The sequence below is a fragment of the Pygocentrus nattereri genome, chromosome 17 (assembly GCF_015220715.1).
Source record: "Pygocentrus nattereri isolate fPygNat1 chromosome 17, fPygNat1.pri, whole genome shotgun sequence".
In the NCBI taxonomy this organism is placed as follows: domain Eukaryota; kingdom Metazoa; phylum Chordata; class Actinopteri; order Characiformes; family Serrasalmidae; genus Pygocentrus; species Pygocentrus nattereri.
In genome coordinates this window covers 16,121,828-16,137,264 of record NC_051227.1, presented here as the reverse complement: position 1 = coordinate 16,137,264, position 15,437 = coordinate 16,121,828, and the positions used below count along the sequence as shown (strand labels likewise).

The 15,437-nt window shown below is 39.6% G+C and overlaps 1 protein-coding gene across 1 annotated transcript in view; it reads right to left on the bottom strand.

The window, feature by feature from the left end:
- si:ch211-267e7.3 (ADAMTS-like protein 2) overlaps nucleotides 1-13,281 on the bottom strand; it is a 57,568-nt gene extending 44,287 nt beyond the window's left edge. Inside the window, exon 1 of the mRNA XM_037546420.1 lies at nucleotides 13,177-13,281. Coding sequence (XP_037402317.1) covers nucleotides 13,177-13,245 — 69 coding nt within the window. The 5' untranslated portion in view covers nucleotides 13,246-13,281. The remainder of the gene's footprint in view (nucleotides 1-13,176) is intronic.
- Nucleotides 13,282-15,437: the final 2,156 nt, after the last annotated feature.

Sequence of the window (15,437 nt, the reverse complement as noted above, 5' to 3'; positions counted from 1 at the left end):
CTGAGAGAAATAGAGGAATAGAGAACAGAGAAACTGAGAGAAATAGAGGAATAGAGAACAGAGAAACTGAGAGAAACAGAGGAATAGAGAACAGAGAAACTGAGAGAAATAGAGGAATAGAGAACAGAGAAACTGAGAGAAACAGAGGAATAGAGAACAGAGAAACTGAGAGAAACAGAGGAATAGAGAAACTGAGAGAAATAAAGGAATAGAGAACAGAGAAACTGAGAGAAACAGAACAGAGAAACTGAGAGAAATAGAGGAATAGAGAACAGAGAAACTGAGAGAAACAGAACAGAGAAACTGAGAGAAATAGAGGAATAGAGAAAAGAGGAACTGAGAGAAATAGAGGAATAGAGAACAGAGAAACTGAGAGAAATAGAGGAGTAGAGAATAGAGAAACTGAGAGAAATAGAGGAATACAGAAAAGAGAAACTGAGAGAAACAGAGGAATAGAGAACAGAGAAACTGAGAGAAATAGAGGAATAGAGAACAGAGAAACTGAGAGAAATAGAGGAATACAGAAAAGAGAAACTGAGAGAAACAGAGGAATAGAGAAAAGAGAAACTGAGAGAAATAGAGGAATAGAGAACAGAGAAACTGAGAGAAATAGAGGAATAGAGAACAGAGAAACTGAGAGAAATAGAGGAATACAGAAAAGAGAAACTGAGAGAAACAGAGGAATAGAGAACAGAGAAACTGAGAGAAATAGAGGAATAGAGAACAGAGAAACTGAGAGAAATAGAGGAATAGAGAACAGAGAAACTGAGAGAAACAGAGGAATAGAGAACAGAGAAACTGAGAGAAATAGAGGAATAGAGAACAGAGAAACTGAGAGAAACAGAGGAATACAGAAAAGAGAAACTGAGAGAAACAGAGGAATAGAGAACAGAGAAACTGAGAGAAACAGAAGAATAGAGAAAAGAGGAACTGAGAGAAATAGAGGAATAGAGAACAGAGAAACTGAGAGAAATAGAGGAATAGAGAATAGAGAAACTGAGAGAAATAGAGGAATACAGAAAAGAGAAACTGAGAGAAACAGAGGAATAGAGAACAGAGAAACTGAGAGAAATAGAGGAATAGAGAATAGAGAAACTGAGAGAAATAGAGGAATAGAGAATAGAGAAACTGAGAGAAACAGAAGAATAGAGAAAAGAGGAACTGAGAGAAATAGAGGAATAGAGAACAGAGAAACTGAGAGAAACAGAAGAATAGAGAAAAGAGGAACTGAGAGAAATAGAGAACAGAGAAACTGAGAAACAGAGGAATAGAGAACAGAGAAACTGAGAGAAATAGAGGAATAGAGAATAGAGAAACTGAGAGAAATAGAGGAATAGAGAACAGAGAAACTGAGAGAAATAGAGGAATAGAGAACAGAGAAACTGAGAGAAACAGAGGAATAGAGAACAGAGAAACTGAGAGAAACAGAGGAATAGAGAACAGAGAAACTGAGAGAAACAGAGGAATAGAGAACAGAGAAACTGAGAGAAACAGAGGAATAGAGAAACTGAGAGAAATAAAGGAATAGAGAACAGAGAAACTGAGAGAAACTGAACAGAGAAACTGAGAGAAATAGAGGAATACAGAAAAGAGAAACTGAGAGAAACAGAGGAATAGAGAACAGAGAAACTGAGAGAAACAGAAGAATAGAGAAAAGAGGAACTGAGAGAAATAGAGGAATAGAGAACAGAGAAACTGAGAGAAATAGAGGAATAGAGAATAGAGAAACTGAGAGAAATAGAGGAATAGCAGAAAAGAGAAACTGAGAGAAACAGAGGAATAGAGAACAGAGAAACTGAGAGAAATAGAGGAATAGAGAATAGAGAAACTGAGAGAAATAGAGGAATACAGAAAAGAGAAACTGAGAGAAACAGAGGAATAGAGAACAGAGAAACTGAGAGAAACAGAAGAATAGAGAAAAGAGGAACTGAGAGAAATAGAGAACAGAGAAACTGAGAGAAATAGAGGAGTAGAGAACAGAGAAACTGAGAGAAACAGAGGAATAGAGAACAGAGAAACTGAGAGAAATAGAGGAATAGAGAATAGAGAAACTGAGAGAAATAGAGGAATAGAGAACAGAGAAACTGAGAGAAATAGAGGAATAGAGAACAGAGAAACTGAGAGAAACAGAGGAATAGAGAACAGAGAAACTGAGAGAAATAGAGGAATAGAGAATAGAGACACTGAGAGAAACAGAGGAATAGAGAATAGAGAAACTGAGAGAAACAGAGGAATAGAGAACAGAGAAACTGAGAGAAATAGAGGAATAGAGAATAGAGAAACTGAGAGAAATAGAGGAATAGAGAACAGAGAAACTGAGAGAAATAGAGGAATAGAGAACAGAGAAACTGAGAGAAATAGAGGAATAGAGAACAGAGAAACTGAGAGAAACAGAGGAATAGAGAACAGAGAAACTGAGAGAAATAGAGGAATAGAGAACAGAGAAACTGAGAGAAATAGAGGAATAGAGAACAGAGAAACGAGAGAATAGAGGAATAGAGAACAGAGAAACTGAGAGAAATAGAGGAATAGAGAACAGAGAAACTGAGAGAAATAGAGGAATAGAGAACAGAGAAACTGAGAGAAACAGAGGAATAGAGAACAGAGAAACTGAGAGAAACAGAGGAATAGAGAACAGAGAAACTGAGAGAAATAGAGGAATAGAGAACAGAGAAACTGAGAGAAACAGAGGAATAGAGAATAGAGAAACTGAGAGAAATAGAGGAATAGAGAACAGAGAAACTGAGAGAAATAGAGGAATAGAGAACAGAGAAACTGAGAGAAATAGAGGAATAGAGAACAGAGAAACATGAGAGAAATAGAGGAATAGAGAACAGAGAAACTGAGAGAAACAGAGGAATAGAGAACAGAGAAACTGAGAGAAATAGAGGAATAGAGAACAGAGAAACTGAGAGAAACAGAGGAATAGAGAACAGAGAAACTGAGAGAAATAGAGGAATAGAGAATAGAGAAACTGAGAGAAATAGAGGAATAGAGAACAGAGAAACTGAGAGAAACAGAGGAATAGAGAACAGAGAAACTGAGAGAAATAGAGGAATAGAGAATAGAGAAACTGAGAGAAATAGAGGAATAGAGAACAGAGAAACTGAGAGAAACAGAGGAATAGAGAACAGAGAAACTGAGAGAAACAGAGGAATAGAGAATAGAGAAACTGAGAGAAACAGAGGAATAGAGAACAGAGAAACTGAGAGAAATAGAGGAATAGAGAACAGAGAAACTGAGAGAAATAGAGGAATAGAGAACAGAGAAACAGAGAAATAGAGGAATAGAGAACAGAGAAACTGAGAGAAATAGAGGAATAGAGAATAGAGAAACTGAGAGAAACAGAGGAATAGAGAATAGAGAAACTGAGAGAAATAGAGGAATAGAGAACAGAGAAACTGAGAGAAATAGAGGAATAGAGAAAAGAGAAACTGAGAGAAACAGAGGAATAGAGAACAGAGAAACTGAGAGAAATAGAGGAATAGAGAACAGAGAAACTGAGAGAAATAGAGGAATAGAGAACAGAGAAACTGAGAGAAACAGAGGAATAGAGAACAGAGAAACTGAGAGAAATAGAGGAATAGAGAACAGAGAAACTGAGAGAAACAGAGGAATAGAGAAACTGAGAGAAATAAAGGAATAGAGAACAGAGAAACTGAGAGAAACAGAACAGAGAAACTGAGAGAAATAGAGGAATAGAGAACAGAGAAACTGAGAGAAACAGAAGAATAGAGAAAAGAGGAACTGAGAGAAATAGAGGAATAGAGAACAGAGAAACTGAGAGAAACAGAGGAATAGAGAACAGAGAAACTGAGAGAAATAGAGGAATAGAGAACAGAGAAACTGAGAGAAACAGAGGAATAGAGAACAGAGAAACTGAGAGAAACAGAGGAATAGAGAAACTGAGAGAAATAAAGGAATAGAGAACAGAGAAACTGAGAGAAACAGAACAGAGAAACTGAGAGAAATAGAGGAATACAGAAAAGAGAAACTGAGAGAAACAGAGGAATAGAGAACAGAGAAACTGAGAGAAACAGAAGAATAGAGAAAAGAGGAACTGAGAGAAATAGAGGAATAGAGAACAGAGAAACTGAGAGAAATAGAGGAATAGAGAACAGAGGAACTGAGAGAAATAGAGAACAGAGAAACTGAGAGAAACAGAGGAATAGAGAACAGAGAAACTGAGAAACAGAGGAATAGAGAACAGAGAAACTGAGAGAAATAGAGGAATAGAGAATAGAGAAACTGAGAGAAATAGAGGAATAGAGAACAGAGAAACTGAGAGAAATAGAGGAATAGAGAACAGAGAAACTGAGAGAAATAGAGGAATAGAGAACAGAGAAACTGAGAGAAACAGAGGAATAGAGAACAGAGAAACTGAGAGAAATAGAGGAATAGAGAACAGAGAAACTGAGAGAAGCAGAGGAATAGAGAACAGAGAAACTGAGAGAAATAGAGGAATAGAGAATAGAGACACTGAGAGAAACAGAGGAATAGAGAATAGAGAAACTGAGAGAAACAGAGGAATAGAGAACAGAGAAACTGAGAGAAATAGAGGAATAGAGAACAGAGAAACTGAGAGAAACAGAGGAATAGAGAACAGAGAAACTGAGAGAAATAGAGGAATAGAGAACAGAGAAACTGAGAGAAATAAAGGAATAGAGAACAGAGAAACTGAGAGAAACAGAGGAATAGAGAACAGAGAAACAGAAATAGAGGAATAGAGAACAGAGAAACTGAGAGAAGTAGAGGAATAGAGAACAGAGAAACTGAGAGAAACAGAGGAATAGAGAACAGAGAAACTGAGAGAAACAGAGGAATAGAGAATAGAGAAACTGAGAGAAACAGAGGAATAGAGAACAGAGAAACTGAGAGAAATAGAGGAATAGAGAACAGAGAAACTGAGAGAAACAGAGGAATAGAGAACAGAGAAACTGAGAGAAACAGAGGAATAGAGAACAGAGAAACTGAGAGAAATAGAGGAATAGAGAACAGCGAAACAGAGAAATAGAGGAATAGAGAACAGAGAAACTGAGAGAAACAGAGGAATAGAGAATAGAGAAACTGAGAGAAATAGAGGAATAGAGAACAGAGAAACTGAGAGAAATAGAGGAATAGAGAACAGAGAAACTGAGAGAAATAGAGGAATAGAGAACAGAGAAACTGAGAAACAGAGGAATAGAGAACAGAGAAACTGAGAGAAATAGAGGAATAGAGAACAGAGAAACTGAGAGAAACAGAGGAATAGAGAATAGAGAAACTGAGAGAAATAGAGGAATAGAGAACAGAGAAACTGAGAGAAATAGAGGAATAGAGAACAGAGAAACTGAGAGAAACAGAGGAATAGAGAACAGAGAAACTGAGAGAAATAGAGGAATAGAGAACAGAGAAACTGAGAGAAACAGAGGAATAGAGAACAGAGAAACTGAGAGAAATAGAGGAATAGAGAATAGAGAAACTGAGAGAAATAGAGGAATAGAGAACAGAGAAACTGAGAGAAACAGAGGAATAGAGAACAGAGAAACTGAGAGAAATAGAGGAATAGAGAATAGAGAAACTGAGAGAAATAGAGGAATAGAGAACAGAGAAACTGAGAGAAACAGAGGAATAGAGAACAGAGAAACTGAGAGAAATAGAGGAATAGAGAACAGAGAAACAGAGAAATAGAGGAATAGAGAACAGAGAGACTGAGAGAAACAGAAGAATAGAGAAAAGAGGAACTGAGAGAAATAGAGGAATAGAGAACAGAGAAACTGAGAGAAATAGAGGAATAGAGAATAGAGAAACTGAGAGAAATAGAGGAATAGAGAACAGAGAAACAGAGAAATAGAGGAATAGAGAACAGAGAAACTGAGAGAAATAGAGGAATAGAGAACAGAGAAACAGAGAAATAGAGGAATAGAGAACAGAGAAACTGAGAGAAATAGAGGAATAGAGAACAGAGAAACTGAGAGAAATAGAGGAATAGAGAACAGAGAAACTGAGAGAAACAGAGGAATAGAGAAACTGAGAGAAATAAAGGAATAGAGAACAGAGAAACTGAGAGAAACAGAACAGAGAAACTGAGAGAAATAGAGGAATAGAGAACAGAGAAACTGAGAGAAACAGAAGAATAGAGAAAAGAGGAACTGAGAGAAATAGAGGAATAGAGAACAGAGAAACTGAGAGAAACAGAAGAATAGAGAAAAGAGGAACTGAGAGAAATAGAGGAATAGAGAACAGAGAAACTGAGAGAAACAGAGGAATAGAGAAACTGAGAGAAATAAAGGAATAGAGAACAGAGAAACTGAGAGAAACAGAACAGAGAAACTGAGAGAAATAGAGGAATAGAGAACAGAGAAACTGAGAGAAACAGAAGAATAGAGAAAAGAGGAACTGAGAGAAACAGAGGAATAGAGAACATAGAAATTGAGAGAAACAGAGGAATAGAGAACAGAGAAACTGAGAGAAACAGAGGAATAGAGAACAGAGAAACTGAGAGAAATAGAGGAATAGAGATTAGAGACACTGAGAGAAACAGAGGAATAGAGAATAGAGAAACTGAGAGAAACAGAGGAATAGAGAACAGAGAAACTGAGAGAAACAGAAGAATAGAGAACAGAGGAACTGAGAGAAATAGAGGAATAGAGAACAGAGAAACTGAGAGAAACAGAGGAATAGAGAACAGAGAAACTGAGAGAAATAGAGGAATAGAGAATAGAGACACTGAGAGAAACAGAGGAATAGAGAATAGAGAAACAGAGAAATAGAGGAATAGAGAACAGAGAAACTGAGAGAAATAGAGGAATAGAGAATAGAGACACTGAGAGAAACAGAGGAATAGAGAATAGAGAAACAGAGAAATAGAGGAATAGAGAACAGAGAAACAGAGAAATAGAGGAATAGAGAACAGAGAAACAGAGAAATAGAGGAATAGAGAACAGAGAAACAGAGAAATAGAGGAATAGAGAATAGAGACACTGAGAGAAATAGAGGAATAGAGAAAGGAGAAACTGAGAGAAACAGAGGAATAGAGAACAGAGAAACTGAGAAATAGAGGAATAGAGAACAGAGAAACTGAGAGAAACAGAGGAATAGAGAATAGAGAAACTGAGAGAAATAGAGGAATAGAGAACAGAGAAACTGAGAGAAACAGAGGAATAGAGAACAGAGAAACTGAGAGAAATAGAGGAATAGAGAACAGAGAAACTGAGAGAAATAGAGGAATAGAGAAACTGAGAGAAATAGAGGAATAGAGAATAGAGAAACTGAGAGAAATAGAGGAATAGAGAACAGAGAAACTGAGAGAAATAGAGGAATAGAGAATAGAGAAACTGAGAGAAATAGAGGAATAGAGAATAGAGAAACTGAGAGAAACAGAGGAATAGAGAACAGAGAAACTGAGAGAAATAGAGGAATAGAGAACAGAGAAACTGAGAGAAACAGAGGAATAGAGAGCAGAGAAAAAGAGGAATACAGAAATGGAAGGAAATAGAGGAAACGAGAATAGAGAAATAGAGATGCAGAGGAAGTAAGAGAGAGAAGCTGTGAGAAACCAAGAAAAAGAGGTGGTGAGAGAATGAATGAGAGAAAGAGAGAACACTCCATCAGGACTTCTGGCCTCAAACTCTTAGCAGAACTACGGAATGCAGGACGACTGGCTGTGGACCCTCCTGTAGACCCCACTGCTCTGAGAAAAGCAGAGAGGTTAAAGCAGAGTGTTAGACAGCCAGAGCCACAAGAGACGAGAAGAGCCAGAGCCAGACAGAGCGAGAGAGCGAGAGAGCGAGAGCAGAGAGGAGAAGGCGCTGAAAGAAAATGAAGGAAGGAAAAACGGAGACAGGGGCGGCTGGAGGCCCCAAACGGCCGGGGCAGATGAAAGGACCAGCGGCTGGAGGCAAATAACACCGACTCCTGTTGTCTAGACAGCAGGATAATCACTCCACCCTGCAGCGTGCGTCAGTGCACTTTAACAGCAGCCAGGCACAGCATCACACACACCTCCTCAAACTCAGCATACAGCACGGCAAAGAGCTGTTAGAGAGCTGCTGAGAGCCAGTAGCAGGTCACAATTAACCTTTTCAGGTGTTAATTATCACAACCGATAACCAGTGAGGTTCAGCGTTAGTTATGGCTCACGTATAGCTCATTAAAACCAGCTGTTGAATTAGGGCTGGGCAATATGACAATTTATATCGTTATTGAGATGAGTTATGTCACAACAGACTAGAATATGCTTCCCTGAACACATTGTGAATATTGTCAGTACTGACCAACTGGATATTTATTTATAAAGAGAGCGAAATGAATCCAATTTAGCTGTATTTAGTGCAGTTTGCCACATATTGATAACAAAAAACATTGCATGTCCTAGTTTTTTTTTAAGTAGTGCTACTGGTTCTTTTTTCTCTGCTCAAACTGACCAGATGTCATATCGTTATCATGAAAATTTCTTAAGTATCACGATATAATATTTTTGCCATATCGGCCACGTCTACTAAGTACACACCCAGTTACTTCCAAAAAAAGGAAATATTTTATATTGTTACAAATAAACATAACACAGCGTTGACATCTATACAAACTATATAAGTGACTGTGTCTACATGCACTCAATAATCTGATCATAATCTGATTTCTACAGTTATCTGATTATTCAAATGGTCGTGTAATCAGCACACTGATTTCTTATATCAGAGTAATGTCTAGAAATCTGAGTAAGAAGTCAGATAAAGAGGCTAGATTTGAGCTCAGTAATCAGATTTCTGAGTGCATGTGAACTCTTACTCTGATTTCTTTCAGATTTCTGAGTGCATGTGAACTCTTACTCTGATTTCTTTCAGATTTCTCAGTGCTGTGAACTCTTACTCTGATTTCTTTCAGATTTCTCAGTGCTGTGAACTCTTACTCTGATTTCTTTCAGATTTCTCAGCGCTGTGAACTCTTACTCTGATTTCTTTCAGATTTCTGAGTGCATGTGAACTCTTACTCTGATTTCTTTCAGATTTCTCAGTGCTGTGAACTCTTACTCTGATTTCTTTCAGATTTCTCAGTGCTGTGAACTCTTACTCTGATTTCTTTCAGATTTCTCAGTGCTGTGAACTCTTACTCTGATTTCTTTCAGATTTCTCAGTGCTGTGAACTCTTACTCTGATTTCTTTCAGATTTCTCAGTGCTGTGAACTCTTACTCTGATTTCTTTCAGATTTCTCAGCGCTGTGAACTCTTACTCTGATTTCTTTCAGATTTCTGAGTGCATGTGAACTCTTACTCTGATTTCTTTCAGATTTCTCAGTGCTGTGAACTCTTACTCTGATTTCTTTCAGATTTCTCAGTGCTGTGAACTCTTACTCTGATTTCTTTCAGATGTCTCAGTGCTGTGAACTCTTACTCTGATTTCTTTCAGATTTCTCAGCGCTGTGAACTCTTACTCTGATTTCTTTCAGATTTCTCAGCGCTGTGAACTCTTACTCTGATTTCTTTCAGATTTCTCAGTGCTGTGAACTCTTACTCTGATTTCTTTCAGATTTCTCAGTGCTGTGAACTCTTACTCTGATTTCTTTCAGATTTCTCAGCGCTGTGAACTCTTACTCTGATTTCTTTCAGATTTCTCAGCACTGTGAACTCTTACTCTGATTTCTTTCAGATTTCTCAGCGCTGTGAACTCTTACTCTGATTTCTTTCAGATTTCTCAGTGCTGTGAACTCTTACTCTGATTTCTTTCAGATTTCTCAGTGCTGTGAACTCTTACTCTGATTTCTTTCAGATTTCTCAGTGCTGTGAACTCTTACTCTGATTTCTTTCAGATTTCTCAGTGCTGTGAACTCTTACTCTGATTTCTTTCAGATTTCTCAGTGCTGTGAACTCTTACTCTGATTTCTTTCAGATTTCTCAGCGCTGTGAACTCTTACTCTGATTTCTTTCAGATTTCTGAGTGCATGTGAACTCTTACTCTGATTTCTTTCAGATTTCTCAGTGCTGTGAACTCTTACTCTGATTTCTTTCAGATTTCTCAGTGCTGTGAACTCTTACTCTGATTTCTTTCAGATGTCTCAGTGCTGTGAACTCTTACTCTGATTTCTTTCAGATTTCTCAGCGCTGTGAACTCTTACTCTGATTTCTTTCAGATTTCTCAGCGCTGTGAACTCTTACTCTGATTTCTTTCAGATTTCTCAGTGCTGTGAACTCTTACTCTGATTTCTTTCAGATTTCTCAGTGCTGTGAACTCTTACTCTGATTTCTTTCAGATTTCTCAGCGCTGTGAACTCTTACTCTGATTTCTTTCAGATTTCTCAGCACTGTGAACTCTTACTCTGATTTCTTTCAGATTTCTCAGCGCTGTGAACTCTTACTCTGATTTCTTTCAGATTTCTCAGTGCTGTGAACTCTTACTCTGATTTCTTTCAGATTTCTCAGTGCTGTGAACTCTTACTCTGATTTCTTTCAGATTTCTCAGTGCTGTGAACTCTTACTCTGATTTCTTTCAGATTTCTCAGTGCATGTGAACTCTTACTCTGATTTCTTTCAGATTTCTCAGTGCTGTGAACTCTTACTCTGATTTCTTTCAGATTTCTCAGTGCTGTGAACTCTTACTCTGATTTCTTTCAGATTTCTCAGTGCTGTGAACTCTTACTCCGATTTCTTTCAGATTTCTCAGTGCTGTGAACTCTTACTCCGATTTCTTTCAGATTTCTCAGTGCTATGAACTCTTACTCTGATTTCTTTCAGATTTCTCAGCGCTGTGAACTCTTACTCTGATTTCTTTCAGATTTCTCAGTGTGTATGAACTCTTACTCTGATTTCTTTCAGATTTCTCAGCGCTGTGAACTCTTACTCTGATTTCATTCAGATTTCTCAGTGCTGTGAACTCTTACTCTGATTTCTTTCAGATTTCTCAGTGCTGTGAACTCTTACTCTGATTTCTTTCAGATTTCTCAGTGCTATGAACTCTTACTCTGATTTCTTTCAGATTTCTCAGTGCTGTGAACTCTTACTCTGATTTTTTTCAGATTTCTCAGCGCTGTGAACTCTTACTCTGATTTTTTTCAGATTTCTCAGCGCATCTGAACTCTTACTCTGATTTCTTTCAGATTTCTCAGTGCTGTGAACTCTTACTCTGATTTCTTTCAGATTTCTCAGTGCTGTGAACTCTTACTCCGATTTCTTTCAGATTTCTCAGTCTGCACATGTGACGGCGGTACTGGAAATCAGAAAGCCGTGAGACGCAGCAAAATACTTTTGGAGCGATGCTGAAACCAAATACATGTTTACATGTAAATACAAATATTCTTATTTTCAGGTAAAGTGGTGCGATGTTAAAAAAAAATGTTTAAAGCTGTGTGAAATTTGAGTTTTACGTCACGTTTACATCACATGTTCTTCTGTGAGTTTGTTGGCTGGTTGTAAAGCAGAAATCTGAATACTGTCTGACTCATGTAGACCAGGAGTTTCCCCATCAATCAAGTGCATATAAACACGTTGATCGGATTACTGATAAAATCTGATTTTCTGCAGTTATCGGATAATTAAGTGCATGTGAACACACTCACACTCCACCCTGGTCCTGGAGGCCCACTGCAATGCACACATTGTGCTTTTCCTGCTTTAACACACCCACTTTAACACAATAATAGGCTGTTAATGAGCTGATCGGTTGGATCAGGTGTGGCGGAAGCAGGAAAAATATCAAAAAGTGGACCAGGACTGAAAAACACTGCCATAAATCTTTTATTATTATTACATAGTAAGGCTTATTATTCAGTAACTACAGGGACGTCAATGCGAAGTGGCTGAGCTGTTCTTAGGTTATAGAATTGTGTAATAAAGCCTTGGGCCTCCTGGTGGGCATTGGCCATATAATGGGTTAAAATAAACCTTTCCTTCATGGGTTGTTTCAGTCTGGTGGGAAACACTATATTATGATGTAAATTTGATGAAAAACTATTCTGTTTTGCAGAAAGAAAAACATCCTTTGCACTTGATACAAAACATTATTAAAAGTGAATGTAATTTATTACACAACTATTAAATTCATTATGATAGCAAAATGACAAGTTAACACTGAGTTATGTATGTCCAGTTCTTTATTATCGGCAGCACAATCACAGATTAGGCTTCAAGCTCCACATATGACCTCAATACCCACCATAAAAAGTATAAACATTTTGTATATTTACTATACTCTGGGCTACAAAATTCAGGGTTAGCCCTGGGGCGGCCAGGGTGCAATGCCTGACCGGGACTTTAAACATAAAGCAACCTTTGATTGCTGCCTTTTATTGACATGAGCGTCCACTGTTACATTTACGCTCTGTGGAACTTCCATACGAGTTTAGGAGTTAACAGGGGGAAAACACAAAGTGTTATAAAGTGGTTATAAAAGGGTTATAAAGTGCCTAATGTTCTGCAGACCCACTCTCCAAAGCTCAAATAACTCAGACAGAGCCACTCAACCCCCAGAGCTGCACACAACACCCCACCCCCCACCCCCCACTTAAGCAGGGACCTTACGCTTGTCCAAACAAGAGTTTGCATGCCCATATGTTTTGTGTCCGAATCCCCTTTGGATGTTTAGATCTGAAATAGACAAAAGCCTCCTCGGCAGATACTTTCTAATGCACCACCAAGCTCTTAACCCCAGGGACACCCCCCACCCCTTACACCCCACTGGCGTCCACAACATAGCCTCGGTTTGGAAAAGAGGCACAAAAAGGTCTCCGCAGACTGTTTCTTCCAGTTTAGTCTGCTGATGCTTTGGACAAGGTGCCTGTCAGAATGGGGGGATCAGCAGGATGGGAACCAGTCACACACACTGGGCAGCTTCTTCCCAGCTCCCCCCCACCCCCACCCCCACCCCACAGCAGCAATGAGAGCAATGAGAGTCAAACTCCTAGAAGTTCAGTTACAAATGCCCCTTTTCTCTCCTGCAGTGATTCAGCGCGCAGTCCTGCTCGCTTTAGCCTCATTAGTTTCAGACCCTGTGCTCTCTAACAACTTCCACGGAGACAAAAAGGCTCCAGCCGGGCTTTGATCTGCAGGGGCTACAGAGGGCAAAGAAGAGAGAGCGAGAGGGGGGGGGCAAGAGCAGCCCCGTTTGGCGAAGCCCAGAATGCCACTTGCCGATCACGCTTTCTCGGAGAAATGCAACGCGTGGAGGGGAAGGAAAGCTGGTCGCGCGCTGGCGGAGGTTTCTTACCTTAAGGCTGGCCGCCGCGCGCAGGATCCAGGCGCCGAGCAGCAGTGTACGCGCGAAGCAGCGCAGCATGGCTCAGGGGCAGAGACGCGGACACGGACAGCTGCTGCAGCCCTAATGCCGCGCAGACCCGGCGGAGGGAGGGAGGAGGCACCGACCTGCAGGAGCGCGGGTAGGCGGGGCGGACAGGGGGGCGGGGCGGGGCGTTCGGGACGTGGGGCGGGGCGTGCGGTTTGATTGGCAGCGAAGGGCTCGGAAGCATCACGGGCCGGAAATGGTGAAAGATGGCTCTTTAGCAAAGGGACTGGGTCTATTTAGAACCATAACTTCGACGTAGAACCATCTCCATGCTTAAATGAAACTATACAGAACCTTTTTGGAAATTGTTCTGCACAACGGTCCACTTTGAACAGATGGCTGTTCAAGGGTTCTTTAGCAAAGAAAAGGGTTCTGTGTAGAACCGTGGACACTCCAAGAACCATTTACAGGTTCAAATGGTTCTTCAGATTGATGGAGAACGTGTTGTGTTTGGTTCTATATAGAACCTTTTTGAAAATGTTCTACACTCTTGAAAAAGATTTTGAAGGGTTCTGTAGTAAAGAAAATGGTTCTATATGGAACCATCAACACTCACAGAACCCTTTGCATGATTGATGATGAGCTGATTGGTTGAGAAGGTTCTAACTGTGCTGTTATTTCACCATAACATCACAGGTTTTTCACAGACACTATCCGCTGAGATGCGGTTGCTAAGCAACGACCTTGACAGCTGTAGGAGACTCTCAAGCCATTTGAACAATTTTACTTCTTACTCTGCCACAAACAGAAATCGGACACTGTTAAGATCACATTTGACCGACAGACGATTTGGTCAGACTCTGAAGATGAGACGACACTAAATTCCCAAACTGTCGTCACCACTAAGCAGCTTTTCAGTCGGCAGCTGTGACAGAAGAACAGCTAAACCACCTCGAATCAGCCAGAAATGAAACCAATACCATTCACCAAACGTGTCGTCTGATCTTCAGAGTCTGACCAAATCAGACTGAGCCATAAAACTGACCCAATAAAAAACAGGAAAGCTGCTCAGTGGTGACGACAGTTTGGGAATTTAGTTTAAGGAGCTGGAGAATGAACTGCTGGCTGAGCAGCGAGTGGGCGGAGCTTGTTACTCTGACGTAGCATCAAGCTGCTTGTTAATGAACTATAATTTGGAGAAAGGAGCTGAACATTAAAACATATTAAACACCGTGTTCACAGACAGTTTATTCATCTCTTACTGTATCTATTTAACTGTTGTATTAAAGCAGTAGAACACTCCAGGAGTGTGTTATCACCAATAACATCACGGCTGTGATGATCAACAGCGACCAAATCACAGCCGTGATGTTATTCATGATAACACACTCCCTCTCATGTTCTGTTGCTTAAAACTGACTAGAGCTGCAGCACGGTTCTGCCTCAGGGTGTCGCTGTAGCAAATTGGTTCATTCAGTCCACCATAGCCTAGGAACTGTAACTATGCCCAGGATACCACTGAAAAACATTACAGTGTGTCACAGCACATTTGTAAACCTGAAAACTTGCCTAGTTTCACAGGAATTTGGTGGAAAGAGTGATTAGAGTTGTTACTCATTCCCAAAACCAGAGACAAAACAAGAGAACTGCTGAACCAAACATTTTGTTACCCGTAAAACTACACACTTAAAAATGATGGTTCTTTGAGGGTTCTCCAGTAAAGAAAATGGTTCTATTTAAAAGTATGAACACTCAAAGAACCCTTCGCATGATTAAAGATTTCTTTGCATCGTAAAATAGTCCTTCAGATGATGGAGAACGTGCTGTAGATGGTTCTACATGGAACCTTTTTGAAAAGGATTCAAAATGGGTTCTTCTATTTTTACAGCACATTCCCCATCATTGTGAAGAACCCTTTGATGATGTAAAGAACCCTTCAATCATGCAAAGGGCTCTTTGATCATGGTTTTACCTAGAACCATTTTCTTTCTGAGTTCTGTTTTACCCCACATATAAACACAGTCACTAAAGCAGCTTGTTATCACTTAAGAAATATCACAAAAGTTCGGCCTTTTCTCTCTCAGAGCGATGCAGAGAAACTTGTTCATGCATTTGTTACAAGCAGAGTTGATCACTGTAATGGTCTTCTTACTGGACTTCCTAAGAAAACCACACATCCCTTACAACTCGGACAAAACGCAGCAGCACGCTCCCATTTTGAAGGAACTGCATTGGCTTCCTGTGTC